The 26,820-nt window shown below is 38.2% G+C and overlaps 1 protein-coding gene across 1 annotated transcript; it reads left to right on the top strand.

Moving 5' to 3' along the window:
- The first annotated feature begins 657 nt into the window (after window positions 1-657).
- Window positions 658-26,584, top strand: MRPS14 (mitochondrial ribosomal protein S14). Its single transcript, XM_042925659.1, has 3 exons — window positions 658-766; window positions 10,478-10,636; window positions 26,124-26,584. The coding sequence occupies exons 1-3, from the start codon at window positions 722-724 to the stop codon at window positions 26,304-26,306; spliced, it is 387 nt and encodes a 128-aa protein (XP_042781593.1). The 5' UTR covers window positions 658-721; the 3' UTR covers window positions 26,307-26,584.
- The last annotated feature ends 236 nt before the right edge of the window (window positions 26,585-26,820 follow it).

Raw genomic sequence — 26,820 nt, 5'->3', positions numbered from 1 at the left:
ACTGAAAACTTTTAAGTAATCTCTACACCAAATGTGGGGCTCCAACTCATAACCCCCAGATCAAGAGTCGCTTGCTCTTCCAACTGAGCCAGCCAGGCACCCCAGAAAACAGCAGTTTCTAAAGGGCAATTCTCCTCCCTCCCCTCTAAAAACCCCAAGTGTTTTAATATATATAAAGATCCTAGACGTGTAAATGGAAACAATTTTTATCATTGCCATCATTAATATAATTATCGCCATTATAGTGGACGGAAAAGATTTGCAAAATCTACAGGAAGGACGACAGAGAAGGAGTTGGCAATAATTCCAGGTTTATGGCAAATAGCACCCTAAACTGGATGGAGGATATAGGAGGAGGAGAAGCAGATTGAGCGAGACAGGGAAAGATTCAGAAGAGAAACTGACGACGATGTGCTGGAGGGTGTGGGGAGCGGAAGGAAAGTAGGTGGGTAGGAACGAAGGTAGCTCAACAGTATATAAAGTTGAAAGAAAGGCTGCCACGAGCCCGTAGCGCAGAACTACACCATCAGCATCAACTCTGCGCTCCCTCCCGGGTTTCTAATCTGCCCCACGTTCCTTGAAATACCGCGAGAACGCGAAGCCAATAAACCCTCCAGAGGTAGCCTAAAGACACGCGCCCCGCCCCGGGCCCGCCCCTCGCGTCCGCGCCGTATTCGGTAGTCAATAAAATTGCGGCGTCTCGGCGTTTGCGGCGGGTAACATGGCGGCTTCCATGCTGGGTTCTCTGCTGCGGACGGTCCGGCAGGTCAGGCCTGCGCCCTTAGCCCCATGCCTCCTCCTTCCCACTGAATCCCCAAACCCACGGGTCCCCTACTACTCTACCAACTGCAGTGCCCAGTGTGGACCCGTCTCAGGGGAGGTCCGAACTGCAGATTTGGTGTTCGTAAGCCTATAACTGACAGGCATTGAAAGCTGCAGGTTGCCGCCGATTTGTAAGAAGTTAGTGCAGGTGGAGAAGAGTAGGAGTCCGTGGATTGAGGCCCGAGGGATTCCCAACGTTACGCAAGGAGAGTCGAGCAAAGACTTGGGCGTTCAGCGAGGGAGAAGGAAAGCTTGGAGAGTGTCGTGGCCCAGAGGCAGGTGACAGAATTTCTGGGAGCAGAGTGGTCAGCCCTCTGCTCAGAGTTGCCAGACCAATTAAAAGGGGGAGATAATTGGCTGTTGGTTTTAGCAGTGTGGAGGTTGGGGCCTCCATCATAGCAGTTTTAATGGCGTGGTGGGGGCCAAAGCGTTCAAGAGAGAATGAGGAAAGGAATTGGGAGACCACGAGTATCGACGAACCTTTGCAGATGTTTTGCCGCAAAGGGGAGCCGAAAAATGGGTCAGTAACTGGAAGGACAGGTGGGTTAAGAGTGTTTTGTGTCTGTTTTTTCACGTGACAGAAGTTAACTGCAGGTTTTTGTGATAAAGCGGAAGATCCTGTAGCCTGGGAAAAATTAAGAGAGGGAAGAATTGCTGGAGCTGTGCCCTTGTGTAGGTAGAAGGTGATGGGTCCCTGTTCCATTATTTGGTCTAAGGAACATGGACAGTTCATCACCTGCGGTAGCATTGTCCAATAGAAATATAATGCCAACTACATGTGTAACTTAAAACATTCTAGTAGCTATGTTAACAAGGCAAAAAGAAACATGAAAATTTTAATAAAATATTTGAAGCCACCATATCCAGAATATTACTTCAATATGTAATCTATGAAAATGACTTATGAGATATTTGCATTCTTTTTTAATACCAGATCTTCAAAATCCAGTTTGAATTTTACTTCCGGCACATCTGTTTGGATGCCAAATTTTCCACTATTAACATGGAACATGTAGCCCTACCAAATCAATAAAGTTGTTTGATATTTACAGCTGCTTCAGGTTAAATTTTTAATGAATTAAATTAGGAATTAACGTTACCAGTTGCACTAGTTACTGCATTTCAAGTAGTAGAAATTCAAGTTCGGTAGAATATGTGGTTAGCGGCTACTATCTTAGAATGGATCTTTAATAACAGGAGGGAATATACAGCATATGATTACAGAGTCTGCTAAGTGGGTAGATGTAACAGATATTTATGGAAATTTCTGATTGCTTCTAATTCTATAATTAAAGAGAAGTCATCAGTGGCATGTGAGGATGTGGGAGTAGGTGTTAGGGATTTAAGGAAAGAAGAAATGGCGTGAAATAAGAGTAGACAGGAAAACTAGTAACAAGAATTGGGAGCAAGTATAGTGATGTTAGAGAGGGGCCAGAGAGTTGAGGAGGTATGAAAGACAACATTGTATTTACACGCTATGGAATTCAGGCTGGGTAAGAAAAGAAAGGAAATCAAGACCTGACAGTGAAAAGGTGGTAGGCTCGGGGCGCCTGGGTGGCTCAGTCGGTTAAGCGTCTGACTTCCGCTCAGGTCATGATCTCGCACTCTGTGAGTTCCAGCCCCGTGTCAGATTCTGTGTCTCCCTCTCTGGCCCTCCCCCGTTCATGCTGTCTTTCTCTGTCTCAAAAATAAATAAATGTTAAAAAAATTTTTTTAATAAAAAGAAAAGGTAGAGGATCAATGAATTAAAAACCTCACAGGAATTGTTATCGGGGTGTTTGAAGGAACAAGCTAGAAATAAGCAATAGAGAATGAGATACACAAAACTGAGATGATAGAAGGCTTGCACTTAATGGTGATAAAAGACTCAGGGCAAGGAAGTTAGTACAAAAGTCACTGGAGGAGAGGGGTTCGAGGAACAGAGATCAGGGGATAATTTCATGTATATTGGCTCACCAGGAATTAGGACAAGAATATCAGAGAGCATCTGATTTTTTTTTTTTTTAATGTTTATTTATTTTTAAGAGAAAGAGGAGCAGGGGAGGAGTGGGGGGGGGGGGGGGGCGGTGGGACAGAGGATCCGAAGTCGGCTCTGTGCTGACGGGAGAGAGAGCCTGATGCAGGGCTCGAACTCACCATCTGGGAGATCATGACCGGAGTGGAAGCTGGATGCTCAACCGACTGAGCCACGCAGGTGCCCCTGAGCATTTTATTCTTGATTTCAGCTCAGGTCATGATCTCAGGGTCATGAATTCAAGCCCCGCATTGGAGCCTACTTTAAAAATAATACTATTGGAGAGAGTAACAGTGAGCCAGGATCTAGATTCATTTAAAAATGAAAGTGGTAGTTGAGTGCAGGAGTGAGGGGTGGTGGGAGGTATAACCCAAAAGCATTAAAGTCACAGCTTCCTTTCAAGAAGGAAGGTTTGGGAGCTGCCCTGAAGAGCGAGCAGTACACTTCCCGCACACCTCTACACCCAGTCGTGGGAGAGGAAAAAAAAAAAAAAAAAAAAAAACTATAGGGGAGGCTATCAGGAGGGATTCAAGATTCAGCTAGAGCAAAAATCTGAAGATGGTAATAAGAGAAGTTGAGGATTTAGAAGATATTGATGACCATACAGCATGAATTGAAGAGGGCGAGGTGACAAGGGGTGAGAAGGGGACAGGAAAGTGTATAGAACAGAATAGATTGCAGTCTTCATATATACAGCATTGTTAGAAACCAATAAGAAAATATTGACAATATAATAGAAATGTAGGCAAAGGACATAAAACATTCACAGAAGAAATAATGTAACCAACCAATAAATGTTTTAAGAGTGTATTTCTAGTCAAAAAAATTATACAATGAGAAACGAGACATGTTTTAAAATGAGAGATGTTTTAGGGGCATCTGAGTGGCTGGGTTAAGTGTCTGACTTCGGCTCAGGTCATGATCTCAGGGTTCGTGAGTTCAAGCCCCACGTCGGGCTCTGTGCTGACAGCTCAGAGCCTGGAGCCCCCTTCAGATTCTGTGTCTCCCTCTGTCTTCCCCTCTGTCTCTTGCATTATCTCAAAAATAAACATTAAAAAAATTTTTTAAAAAATGAGAGGTTTTAAAATAAATAGAAACCTGTTAGGAGATGGTAGAGAGGAAGTTGATTAGAAATAGTTTGGAAAAGAATTGAAGGAGAATGTTTAATTTTGAGTTCTAAGTCTCCTTAACTTTCAGTTTCGTAGGTAAAAGCAAACTTTGTGATGCCCCTCAACATAAATTGTTTCTTTCAGCCAAAATGATCTCCGCTTGTCGTATGAATATATCTTATTCATTTTCTATTTTGGTTTGGACAAACTTCACCTTTTCTCCCTTCCCCCCACGCCCCAGCTGTATAAAAATTCTGTCTCTTCAAAGCCTTACTGAAGGTCCCTTTTCCAGGACACTTGTTTCCAGCCCAGCCCCAGTGACCATGGTATTCGTTTGACTCAGTTATGTCAAATCAATATTGAAATTCCATTTGTGTTTATTTCCAAAGGTGATTGGAGAATTGTTGTCTTTCTCCATGAGAATTTCAGCACTGAAGGCATTCAGTTTATCTTTTATTAATAGATTGAAAAAATGTTTGCTTTCCAGTAGTCTCATTTTCACTTTTATATTCTTTATTATTCTGTACATATATTTCTTCTATAAACAGCTTTTATTGGAAGCCATCATTACTTTCTGTAGCTGAAATTTAATTAACATATAGCATTTACTCTGGTTTGGGACAGTCTTGAGTTTGTAGTGGCTTGTACAATCTATGCCTGCACTATGTTAAGCAAACTGTAGGTGAGTAAATTTGAAGGTCTAATTGACTTTATTAAGTAATCTTGAATCAGGCACCATCCCATCTAACAAGTAGAGGGAAGCTCTTAGGACTTGTACAAAATGAAGATTTTTATAGGAAGGATGGTGGGGCAAGAAAGTTATCGGCAAAAGAAAAGGTAAGATCACCTTCCCTTAGGGGGAAAGAGCACTGGGCCTTGTGCAGATAATGTCATCTTCCTTTGGGGTGGGGATGGAGGGCCCATGTGGCACTCATTGGCACCCGTCAGAAAATTCTTGACTGACTAGTTAAGACTGCTTTTCTGGGGGAGGTTGAAACAATTAGATTAGAGACTAGGGCTAAGTGATGCCATTTTGGGTCTGTGGTTTTCTATTTTACAGTTACCCCCTTTTGATCTGATTCTCAGCTTAACAGAAATGTGATCAAAATTAAAGGCATTAACGCCACTCTCAGTTACCAACCTCAAGTTCTCGCAGTTTTTGTTATTCCCTTGTGTGGCCTGTCCATATGGTTATGGCTTAATCTCTGGGATATTCACAAGTCATGGCTTCAGGTTCACAATTTTTTAAATGTCATTTTCTTTGTTTCTTAGATGTTTCAAGTCCTTTAAAAAAATTTTTTAAGGTAATCTCTATACCCAACATGGGCTGAAACTCACCACCCCAAGGTCAAGAGTCGCACACTCCACCAACTGAGCCAGCCAGGCGCCCCCAGATGTTTCAGGTCTTAGGGAAATCATTTGCTTGGTGGTTAACAGCTGTGAACATGCATTTAAAGCTTTTAAGAGAATACAACGCACCACAGAAGTTATTATGATTACTAGAAGCAAGGTAATTTCAATATATGGAGTGTACTATAGAGCTATGGTTCCCAAGACCCAAACCAGTCAAAATTAACTAATTCAAAGAAAGACCCCATGCAAAGAGCTACCTTTTTAAGCCAAGTGACTTGTTCTGTGATCTTATGTAATTGAGTTTCAGCTTCCCCAGAAGTGTTAATCTAAGCATAGCAGGTGGTGGCCATAAGCACAGACATCTTGCTCAGATAAAAGATAATCAAGAGCTATTTTATTATTAAGGACAGCTTTGACTCGAGAATCTAAGGATCTTTATTGGGCTGCTATTGCTTTAGCAACAGATTTTGCAATGATTCTAAGAATTAAGGAGCAGTTCTTGATCACAGCCTCATTTATGTATATCTCTAACCAGAGAAATAGGGACCTGTCAAAAGGAATGAATTCTGATTCATGAATAGGCCCTTTTTAACTCAGCAGTGTAAATTCAGGGGAATCGACTGATGAGATGTCTTATTTTGCTTGTGAAAAGTTAAGAGCCCAGTTAGATTTTAGCTAAGCCTGAAGTTAAAGAGGTTGTGCCCTCTTAGCAACAGCCTGGGAGATACAGCTGGGGACATTAATCTTTCCAGGCCAGTGCCAGAGTAAAGGAAAAGGAGAATGGATTATGGATTTTTAGTATGAAGTCGATCTGTCATCTTGGACTGAAGCAGTCTACCTCAATACCAGCCACTTCTCTTTCTTGTCAATTTGATTTAGAGGTCTGCAGCATCTGTATGGACCAAGGGTCAGGTGGAGCTTTTTTTTTTTTTTTTTTTTTTTTTTTTTAAAGCTGTGTGTTGTGTACCCAACACTTAATATGTTTTAGTTTTGCTGTAGCATCAGTGGTCAGGAGTACTAGGTAAGGTCTTTTCCAGTGGGGCTCAAGAACTGTTTTTCTCTAAGAATGTTTCCAAAACGCCACTTTATCTACATGTGCCACACTCTTACAAATACAACGTAAAGACGTAGTATAACTTATTTGACAATGCTTCCCATATATTTTACTTATTTTTACATATTTTCCCCCAGCTCCTCCCCCCCATTTATATATTAATTAACAAATCTTTCAGAATATTCCAGGTCAAAGACTTCATTTGTTTATTTTTAAAGTTTATTTATTTGAGAGAGAGGGTGTACACGGGCACTTGAGCGGGGGAGGGTCAGAGACGGGGAGAGAGAATCCTGAGCAGAGCCCCACTGATCCCAGCCCTAGGTGGGGCTCGAACTCAGGAACCCTGAGATCGTGACCTGAGCCAAAATCAAGAGTCACTTAACAGACTGAGCCACCCAGGTGTCCCTTAAAACTCATTTTATAAAATAATTTCATTTTAATCTTAACCAGCTTGATCACACATTAATATTCCTTTTCAAAGACTTCTTTTCAACAAACCTATAACTTTTTCCCCCTACATTTCTGTTTTATCATGTGTTTTTAATTTGTTTTCCCCTTAACAAAAATTCATCTCTAATTCTCATACTTTTTTTTAGTGAAAACATATCCTACTTCCTTGGCATATGGAGATGTTTCCCTTATTTTTAGTAGTTTTAATTACATATATTAATTTGAATTTCTAACTTAGAAACTAATTTCTAGTGAAAAGAAGTAAGCAATTGTGAATGGTCTGGTAACCAGCATTCCTTAAATTTGCAAATTTATGAATACATTTTATAATTTCTAGAAACATGTATGTCTTTTTGAAATTTTTAAAAATATTTGAGAGAGGGAGAGTGGGCGGGGAGGGGTAGAGAGAGAGGCGACAGAGGATCTGAAGCAGGCTCTGTGCTGACAGCACAGGGTCTGATGTGGGGCTCAAACTCACAAATGAGCCGGAGATCATGACCTGAGCTGACGTCGGACACTTAACCGACTGAACCACCCAGGTGCCCCTAAATATTTTAATGTAGCATTAACACACCTAAATATCTTTTAGTTTCTCTGTAATCAAAAGATAAACCTGTGTTTAGTAATTAATGTTTTAGTATTTTGTCCTATTTGGAAAGGATCTAGATATTTAATGAATTTATCTTAACTCATCATTTAACTTAGCAAAACTTTAAGGTTTCAAGTTACTAAAAAGATTTGGACACTATTTTAAAAGGTTACCTAAAACTTTTTATTTGTTAAGCAATTATGTTTAAATTACCTACCAAAACTTGATTAAACATTAGACAAAGTCTGCTATTATCCCTAAGCTATTATTTTTTGGTGGCCGATGTTGTAAGCGATAGGTAGAATAAAAGTTTTATATTTAATGGTGATAACTCCAAAGATTTGCCTGTTTTTAAACTTTTTTTTAATGTTTGTTTATTTTTGAGGAGGAGCAAAGAGAGGGAGACACAGAATCTGAAGCAGGGTCTAGGCTCTGAGCTGTCAGCACAGATGTGGGGCTTGAACTCAAGAGTCTGATGCAGGGCTTGAACTCAAGAATCATGAGATCGTGACCTGAGCGGAAGTCAGATGCTTAACTGACTGAGCCACCCAGACACCCCTAAACTAGTTTTCATATCACATCTGTTTTCAGATCACATGAACTTGAAAAACATTTGGGTTAAATTCTAGCTTTCTGAGAGTTTTAGAATGCCCAAATTTTCCAAGCATTTGCCTTCAAACCAACTAAATAGAGCTCCTTTATTGCTCCTTTAGCAGTATCATTTGGAGTTAGAGAAAATATCTCATATTTACAACATATATGGACACAAATACATAGATGAGATATAAACAAAAATTTATAGCTTTTGTTTTTACTGATATTTCCAAATACCTCCTTGTATGTATTTATTTGTTTGGGGGGAGGGGGATGAAAACTTCCACCTAAAGTTTTGCATTTTAAAGAATGGCTCTTAGGTCCTAGAGAAGAGGGTGGGTAGAAAATTTACAGAAAAAGTATCCAAGTTTTCTTCAAGGTGGAGATTTGGAGCATATCTGTGTGTTATCAAAGGTGCTGGAGTCTGGGCTTGAGAACTCTTTCAGCAGTTTGTATTTTAAAAGGGGCGCCTGGCTGGCTCAGTCAGTAGAGCTTGTGAAGCCTACTTAAAAAAACAAAAAAATAGAAGGGCCTTTTTCCCACATTTTTTTTTTCCTTTAGTCTCAGGTGATTGTGGGCTGCGCTTCCATTTCAGAGATGTGATAAGATTTAATCATTTCAAGGGACAGAGAAAGAATGTAAAAAAAAATTTTTATGAGAGCTTCAGGATAATTGCAATTTAAAATTTACCTTTTTTCTTAAGGACAGGACAATTTTGTTTCAATATCCTGGTCTTTTATAATATGCACATTTTGAGAATAGGCGAGGTTTTAGGATTGTTAAAGATAGGTGGGTTTTGACTTTCTGGTTTTGGAGAGATTTGTAAGACAAAGACCGTTTTTCTCCAGAGAACTGGGTTTCGGCCTGAATATCAAGGAACTGGTTCATGTTTTTAAATAGATTTACTTATTTATATCAGGGAGATTTTTAATGAAAATGAGAATGAAAAGATGGTTGTCTTTGTAAAGTCTGTATAAAATAAAGCATTTTAACAGAAGCCTTCTTTCTGGTTATACGGTTCAACCTTGGCATCTATAATCCTTCTGTTAGTATAAAGTATTAGCTTTATACTTTAAAACGTGTGCTGCTGTTCCACGGACAGGAATTCTCTGGTGGGCAGTGTCTAGGATACACCTGCAAAGGTCGTGCATGAAAATGCCTGAGGCTGGCTGGGATTGATCATAGTAAACCAGGCCCTACGGTTTGTTTCTCAGGCTTCCGCTAAAATCACTTTCTGCTTTCGGCGTTTACAAGAATAGTTGATATACTTTGAACCTAGAGATTAGGCTGGAGTACTCTCCCTGAATCTTGTAGGGAAGAGGAAGTTAAAACAGACAGAGCTGGATTTTAAGAAGGGGAAATTTTGGGATGCCCAGGTGGCTCAGTTGGTTAAGCATCTGACTCTTGGTTTCGGCTCAGGTCATGATCTCACAGTTTCGTGGGTTTGAGCCCTGAATCAGGTTCTGTGCTGATAGTGCAGAGCTTGCTTAGGATCCTCCCCCTCCCCGACCCCCCTCTTCCTCTCTCTCTCTCTGCTCTTCCCCTGCTCAGAAAGCTCCAAAATAAACTTAAAAAAAGGGGGGGGGGTATTTTCATTGGATGTGGACATTTATTTGTCTTAAGCCTAATTTTTGTTCTTTTTTTTAAAGTTTAGAGAGAGTGTGCGTGTGAGAGTATCTTTGGTTAAGCCATAAAAAGGCTTACTGATAGGAGTCGATATTAAAATTAATAAGACCTGACTTGTTAATGGCCAGACAATGAAGCCTTTAAATTGGCTACATTTGGGGAAAAAAATTATAAAGAGCTCTCAATTGCCTAATTAGTAGAATGGCTAGTTTTAGGGACTCCTTTGACGAGATAAAAGAACAAAAATTAGAGGTGCCTGGGTCGCTCAGTGGGTTGAGCATCTGACTCTCGACACATGCATGTCACATCCATGCAGTGGAATATACAACCTAAAGAAAAGGAGAAGCTTTTTAACTTATGGATATGAAAGATCTCCAAGATACATTGTTAAATGAGAAAAAAGAGTAAGGGCATGAAACATGGGGGCGGGGGGGGGGGGGGGGGGCGGCGGTATATGTATTTGTATAGGTAAAGATCTCTGGAAAGATACCTTTGGAAGTGGAGGGGTCATCATTGGTCAGGTAAGGGATGAGGTAGGAGAGAGTCCACCCTGTTTTTTCTTTTTACATTTTTTTGGTTTTTGAACCACTGTTAGCCTAAGTAAAGGTCAAACAATTATAATAAAAATCTAAGAAAATGTTTCACTTGCCAATACACCTTATTGGCATTATTAATTACCACCATTTTGGCTTAATGTACATTTGTAAAAGTTATTTATTTTGAATTAAGTCTACTTAAGTTATTAAAATGATCCAAAATTATTAGAATAAAGCTATTAGGTCATAAATAGTAAAAGGGATCACAGAATGGGAGACACTGGCAGAGCCTGGGTCTCACTGTCCTTCACCTTGTTCCTTGTATTTTAGATGGTTCCTTCCTCAGCTTCAGGTCAAGTTCGAGGTTATTATGTAGACTGGAAAATGCTGCGTGATGTGAAGAGACGAAAAATTGCCTACGAGTATGCAGATGAGAGGCTTCGAATCAATTCCCTCAGGAAGAATACCATTTTGCCAAAAGATCTTCAGGTGAGCTAATTAAGATGCGTCCCAATGTGCCACAAGATCATTCTCAAAAAGCACCGTTGATACTGTTGTAACTTAGTAACAATATAATTTCTGGAGGATATGATCAAATTCTCCCGGTCAACCTAAATTAATACCCTTGAAGTTATTCTGGTGAATTTCAGATTAAAGAGAACTTTTCATTCCTAACTAGCCTTTTAACTGTTTATTAGATGATCTTTAGAAAGTACTGGTGAATGGTAATCACACAGAAATTGGACAGTTATTTTGACCTAAGGACTCTCCCCCACTTCTTGCCACTCTTTCAACACTCTTCAGGCATTGGGAGGCTGTGCTGACGATTGAGGCCATGTGCCTCATATGTGGCCTAAGCTGTTCCTCACCCAGGGCAATGGGTGCCTGCTCTCTGAACTCCTTCGCCCACCTCTGTGTGCTGAGGTGGTTTTCCATCTGGTTTACTTTCTTCTCATACTCCTTAGCTTGAATAAGAGGATGCCAACCCTGTTTGGCCTCCTGAAGCATATGGGTCCTGCACCTAGCTGGTGACACAGCATACCTGCATTCATGAGTCTTGTTGAGAACGTGAACTCAAACTCAAGGCTACTCAGACTATCAAAAGCTCAGAGGAAAATAAAAAAATACTTATAGAAGCTGGCTGAATAATATACAGGCCACTCATTACCATTAATTCTTTTTAAGCTTGTCCAGATTAGCCAGATCAGCAGAAAACTGAGTGTCCTGAACCATTCGGTTATGGCTTTTACCATACGGCATTAAGCTACTTGCTTACATTTAGGGAGTCGTAAGAGGAGGCCTCTGAGAAAAACTTAAGATGTTGTGGAGGATGTTATTTATGAAGATCCCCCGTTCCCCCCTAAGGAATGGCTCTGGTATGAGAACCAGCAATAGCTATTCAAGGACTCCGTGAGTTGTAGGAATTGATCCTGGCTCTGTGTTGCCTACCAAGTAGCATACAGATCAAACTTCTGTCCCAGAGGTCTGTCTCTAACAGACTTACAGGCTTTTCACAGTGCACACTATTGTCTCATTGTCCCTGTGCCCCAATTTCCTCATTTGTAAATTGACTTAAATCTTTTTTGGGAACAAGGAGAGGTATAGAAGTGTATATACATAATAGGTACGTACATACATACATAATTCATAGCTCTTCTAGGCCAGCCTCCACGAAACTTGACTTCCAGCCTGGTCTCCCCTCCAGTCCACTTTATAGCACATACTATCTACCATTCATTGACTTAATTGTCAGTGTATAGAATTCACTAAATATTTCATAATGGCAACACATGCACAAGCTCTTGGAGATTAGGAAATAATTTTTTTTCAGCTGTGCAACATATATATTTGATTTGCTAATTCTGTATATTACTCTGTGTACAATGATAACGATAAGTGTAGTCATTGTCACCATACAATGTTACACAATATTTTGACTATTCCCTATCTCTGTGACGTACTTATTTTATAACTGGAAGTATATACCTTTAATTTTAAAATAACATTTAAATAACATTAAAGTAACATTTAATGTTATTAGTTTCAGGTAACTAACACATTGATTCAAAAATTCTGTACATAATGATCAGCCATATGTGTAATCACCATGCAACATTATTGCAATATTATTGACTGTATTCCCCATGCTGTACTTTCCTTTTTTTGTTCTTTAATTGAAGTATAGCTCATGCACACTGTTCTGTTAGTTTCAGGTGTACAACCTAGTGATTTGACAACTCTATGCATTGCTATCCTCACCACTAGTGTAGTTACCATCTGCCACCATATAACGCTATTTATGATACATTGACTATATTCCTTATGCTGTACCTTTCCTCCCTGTGACTTACTCATTCCATAACTGGAAGCCTGCACTTTCTATTTTCCTTCACCCCTTTTGCCCATATACCCACATATCTGCCCTCTGACAATCACCGGTTTTCATTTTTGTGGGTGAATTTCTATTTTAGTAGTTTGTTCAGTTGTTTTGTTTTTTAGATTTCGCATATAAGTGAAATCCTATGGCATTTGTCTTTCTGTTTTACTTATTTCACTTAGTATAATGACCTGTAAGTCTATCTGTATTGTTACGAATGGCAGGATCTCATTGCTTTTTAAGGCTGAGTAATATCCCATTGTGTATACATACACATCTTCTCTATCCATTCATCTATCATTGGACACTTGGGTTGCTTACATATCTTGACTATTGTAAATAATGCTATAATCGTAGGGGTACATATATTGTTTCAAATTAGTGTTTTTGTTTCTTTGGACAGATACCCAGTAGTGGATTACTAGGTTGTACTGTTTTCTATTTTTTATTTTTTGAGGAGACTTCATACTGTTTCCCACGGTGTCTGCACCAATTTACATTCCCACTGCAGGAGATTTCCCTTTTCTCTATATCCATGCCACTATTTAATTCTACCCATTCTGAAAGTTGTAAGGTAATGTCTCATTGTGGTTTTGATTTCGATGGTTAGTGATGTTGAGCATCTTTTTATTTGTCTGTTGGCCATCTATGTCTTCTTTGAAAAAATGTCTATTCAAGCCTTCTGCCTATTTTTTAACTGAATTATTTGCTTTTTTGGTATTGAGCTGTATAGGTTCTTTATATGTTTCTGGATATTAACCCCTTATCAGATGTATTTGGAGATGTCTTCTCTCATTCAGTAGGCTGCCTTTTTGTTTCGTTGATGGTTTCCTTTAATGTGCAAAAGGTTTTTATTTTGGTGTAGTCCCAAAAGTTTATTGTGTTTTTGTTTCTCTTGACTGAAGAGATATAACTAGAAAAATATTGCTAAAGCCAATGTCCAAGAGATTACTATCTATGTTTTCTAGGAGTTACGTGGTTGCAGTTTCTCACATTTAGGTCTTTAATCCATATCAAGTTTATTTTTGTGTGGAGTGTAAGAATGTGGTCCAGTTTCATTCTTTGGTGGGTAGCACTTCAGTTTTCCCAATCACATTTATTGAAAAGACTGTCTTTTCCTCATTGTGTACATCCTTACCTCCTTGTTATAGATGAATTAACCATATGAGTGTGGATTTATTTCTGGGCTCTCTAGTCCTATCCCATTGACCTAGCGTGTCTGTTTTTGTGCCGATACCATGCTGTTTGATTGTTACAGCTTTGTAGTATATCTTGAAATCTGGGTTTGTGATACCTCCAGCCTTGTTGTTTCTCCGGTTTGCTTTGGCTATTCAGGGTCTTGTGTGGTTCTAAGCAAACTTTTGTATTACTTGTTTTAGTTCTATGAAAAATACTGTTGGTATTTTGATAGGGATTGCATTGAATCTATAGATTGCTTTGGGTAGTATGGACATTTAAACAATATTAATTCTTCTAATCCATGACTATGGGATATCTTTCCATTTGTTTGTGTCATCGTCAGTATCTTCCAGTTTTCAGAGGATAGGTTTTTCACCTCCTTGGTTAAATTGGCAACCATACTAGAAGTAGTACGTTAATCACTTATGAAGCCAATATGGGAATTAAAATGCTAAAGTAGTAAAAATCAGTTTTATCTACAAAAATTAGTCTAAGGATAAACAAAATAAGATGTAAAATATAACATCATATACATAAAACATGGATGGGGTTAATTTAGTGCTTTTACTGTATGTTTGAATTTAAGATACAGCAACATAATACAGACTGTTAAACACTGAAGATGTTATATATAACCCTGTGGTAACCACAAATGAAGAGGTTATAGTAAATACACAAAAAATAGACAAAAATCCAAGCATAACACTAAAGAAAGACCTCAAACCCCAAGCGAAAAGAACAAAAGAAGGACAAAAAATAGACAAAAACTACAAAAACAATAAGGACACGCCAAACTGCTAATAACTGCATATATATATCAGTAATTACTTTAAATGTGAGTGGACTAAATGCTCCAATCCAAAGATACAGGATGACGGAGTGGATTAAAAAAAAAGACCCATCTGTACACTGCCTACAAGAGACTCACGTCAAGACCTAAAGATGTATACAAACTGAAGGTGATGGGACGCAGAAACACATTCCGTGCAAATAGCGCAAAACAAAAGAAGCCAGGGTAGCAACGCTTTAGGTGCATTTTCTGCACTGTGGGGATGGCAGAGGGAGAGGTGAACCAAGACTTCATTGTCAAGATGGAGAGCCCACCCCCAGCACTCCACAGGATTGTGCCAGCCCACCATCTCCACATACAAGTAGTTCAGGTAAACAACCTATGAGTGTAACACTTAGAGAATGATTAAGGAAAACTAGATCTTCATTTGATTCCTGTTACAGTTTGGTAAAACATCTTAAAGTAGAGAATGAAGAAAATTATCAGACTTCTTCAGAGAAACCAACATCTTCAACAGAAGAAAACTGTTTGAATTTCAAAAAAAAAATTTAAATACATAGACAATAAATTTGAAGAACGCGCATATTTGAAAAATACCTTCAAGAATATCAGTTCAGGGGCGCCTGGCTGTCTCAGTTGGTAGAGCGTATGACTCTTGATCTTGGGCTTGTGAGTTTGAGCCCCACGTTGGGTATAGGGATTACTTTAAAAAAAAAATAAAATCTTTAAAAACAAAACAACACAACATCAGTGCATGTGAATCTAAATTGATAGTCATGCAGTGATCTGCAAAGTGTTGTTGTGGATGAGGATCTTCTCAAATAAGGATTAAGTGTGAAGAAAAAGCAAAATTGGTGAAGCCAATTGAGAAGAAAGAAGACCTTCCCTGGAGGCCAAAACTGGTCAAAATGTACAGATCAAAGACTGACGTGTCTCAGTGACAGTTAATACAGAAGTGGAGAAGCTGGAGCCAGCTGTGGCTTTATGAGTTGCAGTCAGCTACGTCTGAGGAGAACAAGAAACCCAACCTTACAAAGCTGATAGACCCCTGTGGGTTAGATGATCAGTTGCTACCCTGTAACAGAAATGAAGAATTTGTTAGTGTTTAATAATTCTTTCTCCAGAATATTTTTGAGAATAACAATTTAAGAGATACCTAACCCATTTTAAAAGGAAGATAGAAACCATTAGGGCTTAAAGAAAGGTATGTCGATGAACATCAGTTTAGGGCACTCTGTTATATAAATACAAAGTAGGCTCTAAAATGAAAATTTAGGGGGCACCTTGGTGGCTCAGTTGGTTAAGTATCTGACTCTTGAGTTCAGCTCAGGTTGTGTTCACGGTTTGGGAGATTAAGCCCCGTGTCGGGGTCCGTGCTTACAGCGTGGAGCCTACTTAGGATTCTCTCTCTACTCTCTCTCTGCCCCTCGAACTGACCGTGTGCTTTCTCTCTCTCAAAATAAATAAACTTTAAAAAATAAAATGAAAATTTAGGATTGTGGATAAATTTTCCAAAGAAAACTGGACATTTAAAGAAATGTGAAAAAAATTTAGATCATGTTTTAAAAACTAATTTGGACATTCCTTGAAGTCTGTTTTAATACCTTTGGGTTTAGTGGTCTAAAAATGCCTGCATGTCTCCTAAGTTTATGAACATTATTTCCAAGTATCACATATTTCCATCTGGATGGTATAGCAGGTAATTAAACTTGCTCATATGTCCAAAATTAAAAAAAAAAAAAAAAAAGACTTTAAAACAAAGACTGTAGCAAGAGACAAAAAAAAAAAAAAAAGTCATTACATAATGATAAAGGGATCAATCCTACAAGAGGATATAACAATTATAAATATTTATGTACCCAACATAGGAGCACCTAAGTACATAAAGCAAATATTAATAGATATAAAGGAAGAAATCGACAGTAAAACAATAATAGTAGGGAGCTTTCACACCTCACTTATTTCAGTGGATAGATCAGCCAGACAGAAAACCAATAAGAAACTGAGGCTTTGATTGTCACATTAGACAGACCTAACAGATATATATATAGAACATTCCAACTGAAAACAGAATACACATTCTTTTCAAGTACACATGGAACATTCTCCAGGATAGATCACATGTAAGTTCATAAAGCAAGTCTCAGTAAATGTAAGAGGATTGAAATCCTATCAAACATGTTTTCTGACCATAACAGTATGAGACTAGAAATCAATTACAAGAGAAAAATCTGGAAAAAACACAAACACCTGGAGGCTAAACAACATGACACTAAGCAACAAGTGAGTCAGGAGGAAATCAAGGAGAAAGTCAAAAAAATACATGGAGACAAATGAAAATAAAAACACTGTAGTCCAAAATCTTTAGGACATGGCAAAAGCATTTCTAAGAGGGAGGTTTAAAGTCCTACAGGCCTACCTCAAGAAATAAGAAAAATCTCAAACAACCTAACCTAACACTTAAACTAGAAAAAAATCAAATCTCAGAGCTAGTAGATGGAAGGAAATAATAAAGATCAGAAGAAATAAATGAAATAGAGACAGGAAAATAACAGTAGAAAAGGTCAATGATAGAGCTAATTCTTTGGAAAGATAAAATTGACATTTAACCAGACTTACCAAGAAAAAATAAGGAATGTAATCAAAAATGAAGGAGAGGAAATAGTAATTGACATCACAGAAATACAAAGGATTAGAGAGAACATTTGAAAAATTATATGTCAACAAATTGGGCACTCTAGAACAAATGGATGAATTCCTAGAAACATACATTTTCCGAAAACTGAATCAGGAAGATGTAGAAAATTTCAACAGGAGTGCCCAGGTGGCTCAGTTAAGTGTGTGACTTTGGCTCAGATCATGATTTCATGGTTCATGAGTTCGAGCCCTGCATCAGGCTATGTGCTGACAGTGCAGAGCCTGCCTGGGTTCATTCTCTCTCTCTCTCTCCCCCTCTTCCTTTTCTTCTTCCCTTACCCCACTAGCTCACATGTATGCATGTGTTCTCTCTCAATATAAATAAATTTTTAAAAAAGTAAATAGGGGTGTCTGGGTGGCTCAGTCAGTTGAGCATACGGCTCTTGGTTTCAGCTCAGGTCATAATCTCACAGTTTTGTGAGTTTGAGCCCTATATCTGGCTCTGTGCTTAGGATTCTCTCTCTCCCTCTCTCACTGTCCCTCCCCTGTTCGTGCTGTCCCTATCTCTCTCAAAATAAATAAACTTAAAAACATTTTTTTTTAAATACAAATAAAAGAACATTTGAACAGACCTGTTACTAGTAACGAAATTGAATTGGTAATCAAACTCCCAACAAACAAAATTCCAGAACCAAATGTCTTCACAGATAACCTCTACCAAACATGTATAAAAGAGTTAAGGGGTGCCTGGGTGACTCAGTCGGTTGAGCATCCAACTCTTGATTTTGGCATGGGTCACGATCCCAGGGTTGTGGGATTTAAGCCCAGCATCAGGCTCTGTGCTGAGTGTGGAGCCTGCTTAAGATTCTCTCTCCCCCCTCTTCCTCCCCCTCTGCCCCTCTCCCCTGCTCGTGCTCGCTCTCTCTCTCTCTCTCTCTAAAATAAAAAATAAATAAAATAGACTTAATGTTTATTCTTAAACTATTCCAGTAAATAAAAGAGGAAGGAAAACTCCCAATTCATTCTACATGGCCACAGTTACCCTGGTACCAAACCAGACAGAGACACTACAAAATCTCTGATGAACACAGGTGGAAAACATCCTTAAAAAAAAAAAAATTAGCAAAGCAATTTCAGCATATATATTAAAAGATCATTCACAAAGATTTATTTCAGGGATGCAAGAGTGGGTCACTTTTGGCAAATCAAATCAGATACACTAACAAGAGAAAGGATAAAAACCATATGATCATCTCAGTAGATGCATTTGACATAATACACTAGCCATTCACAATAAAACTCTCAGCAAAGTGAACATACCTCAAATTAGTAAAGGCCATATATGAAAAACCCCCAATTAACATCATACTCAGTGGTGAAAAATTGAAAGTTTTTCCACTAAGTTCCAGAACAAGACCAGGATGTCCACTCTCACTACTTTTATTCAGCATACTACTGGAATTCAACTGCAACAATCACACAAGAAAAAGAACTTAAACCATCGAAATTGGTAAAGAAGAAGTAAAACTGTCACCATTTGCAGATGACCCGATACTATATATAGAAAACCCAAATTACTCCACCAAAAAACTGTTACTACTGATCAATGATTTTAATAAAGGTGCATGATAAAAAAATTAATATACAGAAATCTATTGCATTTTTATACACTAATAAGTAGAAAAAAAATTAAGAAAACAATCCCACTTACAATTACACCAAAAAGAATAAAGTACCTAGGAAATATTCTTAATGCTTAATAGTTTATGACAATTTAGTGGATTTTATATGCATTTTCTTATTTAATTTATGCACTTTTTATATGTTAGAATAATTACTGTGCTTTCTTACAGTCTAGCACAGGATCAATCATACTTGTCAGGTTTAAATGAATACAGGCACACTAATACGCACATATATAAGAATAAACTTCTAAGAAATCCTTAATGCAAACTTTTGCAGTAATCTTTTTCCTCCATCTTGACCACTTTTGCCCTTCTAGATTCATTCTTTACATTGCAGTTGATCTTAAAAATGTATATCTCAGGGTGCCTGGGTGGCTCAGTCGGTTAAGTGTCCAACTGTCAGTCTTGGCTCAGGTCACAATCTCACGGTTTGTGAGATCGATCTCTGTGCAGAGTCTGCTTGGGATTCTCTGTCTCTGCTCTTCCCTGTCTTACTCTCTCAAAATAAATTTAAAAACTTAAAAATAAATAAAAATGGAAATCTCACCTGATCTTTCACCCAGCTGCCAGAATCTTTACCACAGATGTCAGGGCTCTGTTATCCTCATTCTCCAGCCTCAGACCACATTCCCTCTTACTTGCTCTGCATCCCAGAGGTTTCAGATTTTAAAGATTCATAAATCATATGGGGAATAACCAAACTTTATACCTTAAGGAACTAGAAAAAGAAGAGTAAACTTTAAGCCCAACTTAGCAAAAGAAAGGAACTCACAGGGGTACCTGGTTGGCTCAGTTGGTAGAACATGTGACTCTTGATCTCAGGGTTGTGAGCTCAACCCCCACACTGGGCATAGAGCTTACTTAAAAAAAAAAAAAAAAAAAAAAAGAAATAATAAAGATCAAAGCAGAAATAAATGAGAGACCAGAAAAACACTAAAGATCAATGAAACTAAGAGCTGATATTTTGAAAAGATAAACAAAATTGACAAATATTTAGCTAAACTAAGTAAAAAAGAGCAAAAACTCAAAATCGCAATGAAAAAGGAAACATTACATCTGAGATCACAGGAATACAAAGTATCATAAGAAACTGATATGAACCATTCATTAAATGCCAGCAAATTGGAGAACCTAGACAAAATGGGTAAATTCCTAGAAATATACAACCTAACGAGACTAAGTGGAGGAGAAATAGAAAATCTGAACTGACCAATAATGAATAAGGCTATTGAATTAGTGATCAAAAACCTTTCAACAAAGAAAAGCCCATAAATGGCTTTATGAGTGAATTCCATCAAATATTTAAAGATAAATTAATATACTTCTCAAACTCTTCCAAAATATTAAAGACAAGGGAACACTTGCAAATTTATGTTATCAGATCAGCATAATACTATTACAAAGCCAGATAAAGACACTATAAGAAAAAGAAACTACAGGCCAATTTCCCTGAAGAATATAGATGCAAAAATTCTCAACAAAATACTAGCAAATCATATTCAATAACATATTAACAATATCATCCGCTATGACCAAATGGGATTTGTCCCTGGCATGCAAAGATGATTCAACATATGCAAGTCAGTAAATATGATATACCACCTTAATAGAATAAAATATAAAACTCATGGTTGGGGCACCTGGGTGTCTCAGCTGAACATCTGACTCTTGATTTTGGCTCAGGTCATGATCTCAGGGTCATGGGATTGAGTCCCGTGTTGGGTTCTGCACTGGGTGTGGAGCCTGCTTAGGATTCTCTCTTCCTCTGCCCTCCCCTACTTGAACTTGTTCTCGCTCTGTCTGTCTGTCTCTCTCTCTCTCTCTCTCTCTCTCTCTAAAAAAAAAAAAAAAAAAAATCATATGGTTGTCTCAGCAGATGCAGAAAAATCATTTGGCAGAATTCAACATTATTTCATGATAAAAGCTCTCAACAAAGAGCTGCATGTAGAAGAAACATGCAACAAAAGAATAAGCCCATAGCTGACATCATATTCAGTGGTGAACAGCTGAAAGCTTTTCCTCTAAGATCAAGAACAGGAAAAAGATGCCCACTCTTGGTTCTTTTATGCAACATAGTACTAGAAGTCATAGCCAGAGCAGTCAGGCAAGAAAAAATTTTCAAAGGTATTCAAATCAGAAATCTGAATAGGAAATAATATAAGCAGATGTACAATGGCATCAAAATCAATAGAATATTTAGGAATAAATTTAAAGAGGGGACAGATCTGTACACTGAAAACTATAAGACATTGATGAAGGAAATTGAAGAAGACCTAAATGAAAAGATAATTCTGTGTTCAGGGATCAAAAGAATTAATATTAAAATGTCCATACTATACAAAGCCATCTATAGACTCTTTGCAATCCCTATAAAAATTCCAATGGCCTTTGTCACAGAAATTAAAAAAAAAAAAAAAAAAAAAAAAAAAATTTCTAAAATTCATATGGAATCACAGAAGACCCCTGAATAGCCAGAGCAAATCTGAGAGAAGTATGAAACTGGAGGCCACATGCTTTCTTTTTTTTTTTTTTTTTGTAGTAAAAGGACCTACACACCTCCTGACTTTTTTTTTTAACATTCATTTTTTTTTTTTTTTTTCAAAAGAGAGTGCATGTGTGAGTTGGGGGAGGGGCAGGGAGGAGACAGATCCAGAGCAGGCTGCATGCTGTCAGCACAGAGCCCAATGTGGGGCTCAAACTCATGAACCAGGGGATCATGACCTGAGGCAAAGTTGGACACTTCACGGACTGAGCCACCCAGGTGCCCCTACACACTTTCTAATTTTTAAAATGCTATTACAGGAGCGCCTGGCTGGCTCAGTCATTAGAGCATGTGACTCTTGATCTTGGGGTTCTGCGTTCAAGCTCCACATTTGGTATAGAGATTACTTTAAAAAAATCTTTAAAGAAAAAACTTCATTACAAAGCTATAGTACTCAAAATAGTATGATACTCCATAACACATAGAGCAGTGAAAACGAAGCAAGAGCCCAGAACCCAATCCAGTTGATTCCCAACAAGCGAACCAAAACTCAGTAGGGGAGGAGTAGTTTCTCTAACAAATGGTGTTGGGGAAGCTGGATGTTCATGTGCAAAAGAATGACACTGGACCTCCGTCCTATACCACTCCCAATAATGAACTCGAAATGGGTGAAAACTTAAACCTGAAACTGTAAAACTTCTAGAAGAAAACATAAGGGAAGAGCTCCTTGACATTGGTGTTGGCAGTGATTTTTTAGATATGACATCAAAAACATAAGCAACAAAAGCAAAAATAAATGAGTGGGACTGCATAGAAGTAAGCAGCTTCTGCACGGCAAAAGGTCTGAGAAAGGGTGCACTAATTATTGAAACTGGAGTTTCCTCAAAAAGTTAAAATTAGAACCATATGACCTAGCAGTTCTACTTCTGAGTGAAGAAAATGAAAATACGAATTCGAGAAGATATCTGCACCCCCACATATATTGCAGCATTATTCACAGTTGCCAAGTCATGGAAGCACCCTACGTGTCAGCAAATGAAGGAGATATTTATTCAAAGAAAATGTGGTGCGCGTGCACACACCCAATGTAGTAGGATTTTCCTTTTGTAGTAACTTGAACGTACCTTGGGAACATTACATTAAATCAGAGGAAGACAAATGTTTGATCTCACTTACATATATAATGTGATATAAGTTGAACTCATAGGAATAGATTATAATGGTGGTTACCAGTGGCTGGGAGGTAGGGGAAATGGGAAGATATTGGGCAAAGTGTACAAACTTCTGTTTATAAACTGAGTAAGTGCTGAGAATCTAACATATAAAATGGTGATTATAGTTAACAGTACTGCGTTACATGCTTGAAACTTGCTAAGAGAGTAATGTTATATGTTCTCATCACCCCCCAAAAGTAATTATTTGGGGTGATGGAGGTGTTCATTAGGCCTTATTGTAGTAATTATTTTGCAAGGTATACATGTATTAAATGTGTTAACACAATGTTATATGTCAATTACATCTCAGTAAAGCTGGGAAAAAAACATGGGGAGACAACAGAAATAAATACATTCACATATTTTTCCAAATGACTTAAACAAGAATGTATATAGTGGTGAAAAACTGAGGGCTTTTCCTTTAAGAACCGAAACAAGACAAGAATGTCTACTCTTGCCACTTTTATTCTACATGGTACCGGGAGTCCTAGCCACAGCAATCAGACAAAAGTTAGGTTTAGATAGCATCCAAATTGATAAGGAAGAGGTTAAACTGTCACTATTTGGAGGTGACAAGATATTATATATAGAAAACCCTAAAGACTTCACCAAAAAACTTATTAGAGGTAATAAATGAATTCAGTAAAGTTTCAGGATACAAAATTAATGCACAGAAATTAGTTGCATTTCTATACACTAATGACAGAGTAGCAGAAAGAGGCATTAAGAAAACAGTCCCAGGGTGCCTGGGAGCCAGTTAAGCGGCCCACTTTGGCTCAGGTCATGATCTTGTAGTTTGTGAGTCCAAGCCCACGTCGGTCTCTATGCTGACAGCTCAGAGCCGGAGCCTGCTTCAGATTCTGTGTCTCCCTCTCTCTCTGCCCCTCCCCTGCTCACACCCTGTCTCTGTCTCTCAAAAATGAATAAAAACGTTAAAAAAAAAAGAGAGAAAGAAACAGTCCCATTTACAGTTGCACCCAAAACATTAAATAGGAATAAACCAAGAAGTCGAAAGATCTGTACTCTAAAAACTATAAAACGTTGATGAAAGAAATTAAAGATGATACAAACAAATGGAAACATATTCCATGCTCATGGATTGGAAGGATTAATATTGTTTACATGTCCATACTACCCAAAGCAATCTACAGATTCAGTGCAATCCCTATCAAAACACCACCAGCACTTCTCACAGAACTAGAACAAATAATAATAAAATTTTTATGGAACCACTTACGAGCTCAGTAGCCAAAGTAATGTTGAGAAAGAACAAAGCTGGAGGTATCCCAATCCCAGATTTCAAGATAAACAGCAAAGCAATAATAATCAAAACAGTGTTCTACTGGCACAGAAGTAGACATAGATCACTGGAAAGGAAATAAACTCAGTTAATCTACAACAAAGGAAGCAAGCATGTACAGTGGGGAAAAGACTGTCTCTTCAGTAAATGCTTTTGGAAAACTGGACCACTTACTTAACCATACCCAAAAATAAACTCAAAATGGGTTAAAGACCTAAATGTGAGGCCTGAAATAAAACTCCTGGAAGAAAATATAGGCAGTAATTTCTTTGATATCAGCTATAGCAACATTTTTCTAGATATGTCTTCTTAGGCAAGGGAAACAAAAGTATAAGTAAATTATTGGGACTACACCACAATAAAAGTTTTTGCACATCAACAAAATGAAAAGACAACCTAATGAAGATATTTGCAAATGATAATAGGTTAGTACCCTAGATATGTAAAGAACTCCTACAACTCAACACCCCAAAAAAGCAAAAAATAATTCAATTAAAAAGAGAGAAAAAAAAAAAGGACCTATGAATAGGCATTTTTCCGAAGAAGACAAACAGATGGCCAACAGACACATGAAAAGATGTTCCACGTCACTCATCATAAGGAAATGCCAGTCAAAGCTACAATGAGATGTCACTTGACACTTGTCAGAATGGTTAGAATTAAAAAGATAAGTGTTGGCAAGGATGTGGGTTAAAGGGAATCTTCAGGCATTGTTGGTGGGAATATAAATTTGGTGCAGCCACTGTGGGAGACAGTGTGGAGGTTGCTCAAATTAGAAATACTGTATGATTCATTCAGGGCGCCTGGGTGGCTCAGTCAGTTAAGTGTCTGACTCTTGAATTTAGCTTGGGTCATGATCTCACATTTTGTGAGATTGAGCCCAGGACTGGGCTCTATGCAGTCAGCACAGAGCCTACTTGGGTTCTCTTTCCTTCTTTCCCTGCCGCCCCCCTGCTCTCACACGCACTCTCTCTCAAAAACAAATATTAAAAAATAAAAAAAAACCAAAAAACTATATGATTCAGTAATTCCGCTACTAGGTGTTTACCCGTGGGAAACGAAAGCACTAATTCAGAAAGGTACATGCACCTCTGTGTTTACTGCAGCATTATTTACAGTAGCCAAGATACAGAAGCAACCTAAGTGCCTATCGACAGAAAATTGGATAAAGATGTGTGTGTGTATACATATATATACACAGTGAAATATTACTTAGCCATAAAAAGCAATGAGATCTTGTCATTTTCAACAACATGGATGAACTTAGAAAGTATTATATGCTAAGTGAAAGAAAAATGTTACATATACTTGCATTTATACATGGGATCTAAATAACACAAGACCCATAAATACAGAAAACAAACTGAGGGGAGAGATGGGCACAAGGAAGGAGAGGGAGTGGGAGGCACAGGCTTCCTGTTATAGGGTGAATAAGTCATGGGGATAGAAGGTACAGCATGAGGAATATAGTCAGTGGCATTGCCTTAGTGTGGCATGGTGACAATTGGTAGCCACGCATGTGGTGGGCACAGCACAATGTGTAGACTTGTCGAATCACCATGTTATACACCTGTAGCTGACATCGTGTGTCAACTGTACTTCAATAGAAATAAAAATAAGATTCAGAGAAAGAGAAATTTATACAGCTGCCCTATTCATGATAGCTCAAAACTGGAAACCACCCAGATGTCCATCAACTATAGAATGGATAAGTGAATTCCAGTATGATGAAAAGAAATTATGTATGGCCACACAATGAAAATCAAACAGTATGGATGAATCTCACAAGCATATTATTATTGAATGGAAGAAGCCAAAGAGAAATGAATAAAAAAGAATGCCTATTATATGGTTAGATTTATATAAAATTCTGAGTAAGAAAAGCTCATCTGTGGTGTTAGTAATCAGGTGAGCTGTTAGCTGACAGTGTCTGTGCTCAGTGTCTGAAAGGAGGCACAGCCAGGGCCTGGGGTACCCATCATGGGTTTTTTTGTACTCTAGTTCCTTATTACTCAGATGTTCTGTTAAAAGTTACTGAGCTGTTACACTTCCGGTTTGTAGATTTTTGTGTACCTATGTTAAATTTCTATAAAATTTTAAAAATTGTATTGGGAGCATGCCAAACATTTCTGTCATTTTTCTGGTCTGTTTCTAGCCAAAGGTTAGGGTTCACTAGTGTGTCCAAGGTTCTTCGGACAAACTGGCTGTATCAGTGAATCTAGCCCTTTGTTCCCCTACTCCAAGCATTGACTTACGCATATAGAATAAATATATGCCTGTGATATGTGTAATAATGTTGTGACTTCCCTTAGGAAGTGGCTGATGGAGAAATCGCTGCCCTTCCCCGGGATAGCTGTCCTGTTAGGATCCGAAATCGGTGCGTTATGACGTCCCGTCCACGTGGTGTAAAGCGGCGCTGGAGGCTTAGTCGTATCGTCTTCCGTCACTTAGCAGACCACGGGCAACTGTCGGGGATCCAGCGGGCAATGTGGTGATCAGCTCCGGACCCACTGAGCAGGGAAACCAGGTCTGGCAATAAGAGACTTTTCTAATAGACAAAACCCTGGTTTTATAGAGGTCCAATGTAGGAGTCGTCTAGTCTACCTGATACTGCCTGTTGAATTACTTCTTAATTTTAAATTAAGAAATTTGGATGTTTCATTCTGTCAGTGAACTCTGGCCATCTGTGAGTTCTCTCTTGGACTTAAAAATTAAACATACTGCCTCCCTGCATAGTACAAGGAGTACAGTAATAAAAAATATTGTGAATATATTCTCTGTATACCTGCCTTTTCCTTCACATTTAATCTTTTAATAACATCCTAAAAGTTCCTGTATTTTTTAAGTACATTATTTCATAAAGCAGTTTTATCTAACAGTTATTGCAACTCATGGACAAGTAGCTCATCTGTGACAACTTGTAATCTTGGGTTGAGCTTCCCTGACATGCGCAGAACACTTTACCATTTCTCATTGTTAGAGAAATGGTATGTCGGAAGGTAGAGACCA

This window comes from Panthera leo, chromosome F3, assembly GCF_018350215.1.
Source record: "Panthera leo isolate Ple1 chromosome F3, P.leo_Ple1_pat1.1, whole genome shotgun sequence".
Lineage (NCBI taxonomy): Eukaryota > Metazoa > Chordata > Mammalia > Carnivora > Felidae > Panthera > Panthera leo.
This window is presented reverse-complemented; position numbering and strand designations above follow the sequence as displayed.

Excerpts from the sequence above, each read along its gene's own strand:
- MRPS14 (XM_042925659.1), top strand. The coding sequence starts at position 722 with ATGGCGGCTTCCATGCTGGGTTCTCTGCTGCGGACGGTCCGGCAG. Across the intron at positions 767-10,477 it reads TGCTGCGGACGGTCCGGCAG|ATGGTTCCTTCCTCAGCTTC; the intron begins GTCAGGCCTGCG and ends CTTGTATTTTAG. Across the intron at positions 10,637-26,123 it reads TTTTGCCAAAAGATCTTCAG|GAAGTGGCTGATGGAGAAAT; the intron begins GTGAGCTAATTA and ends GACTTCCCTTAG.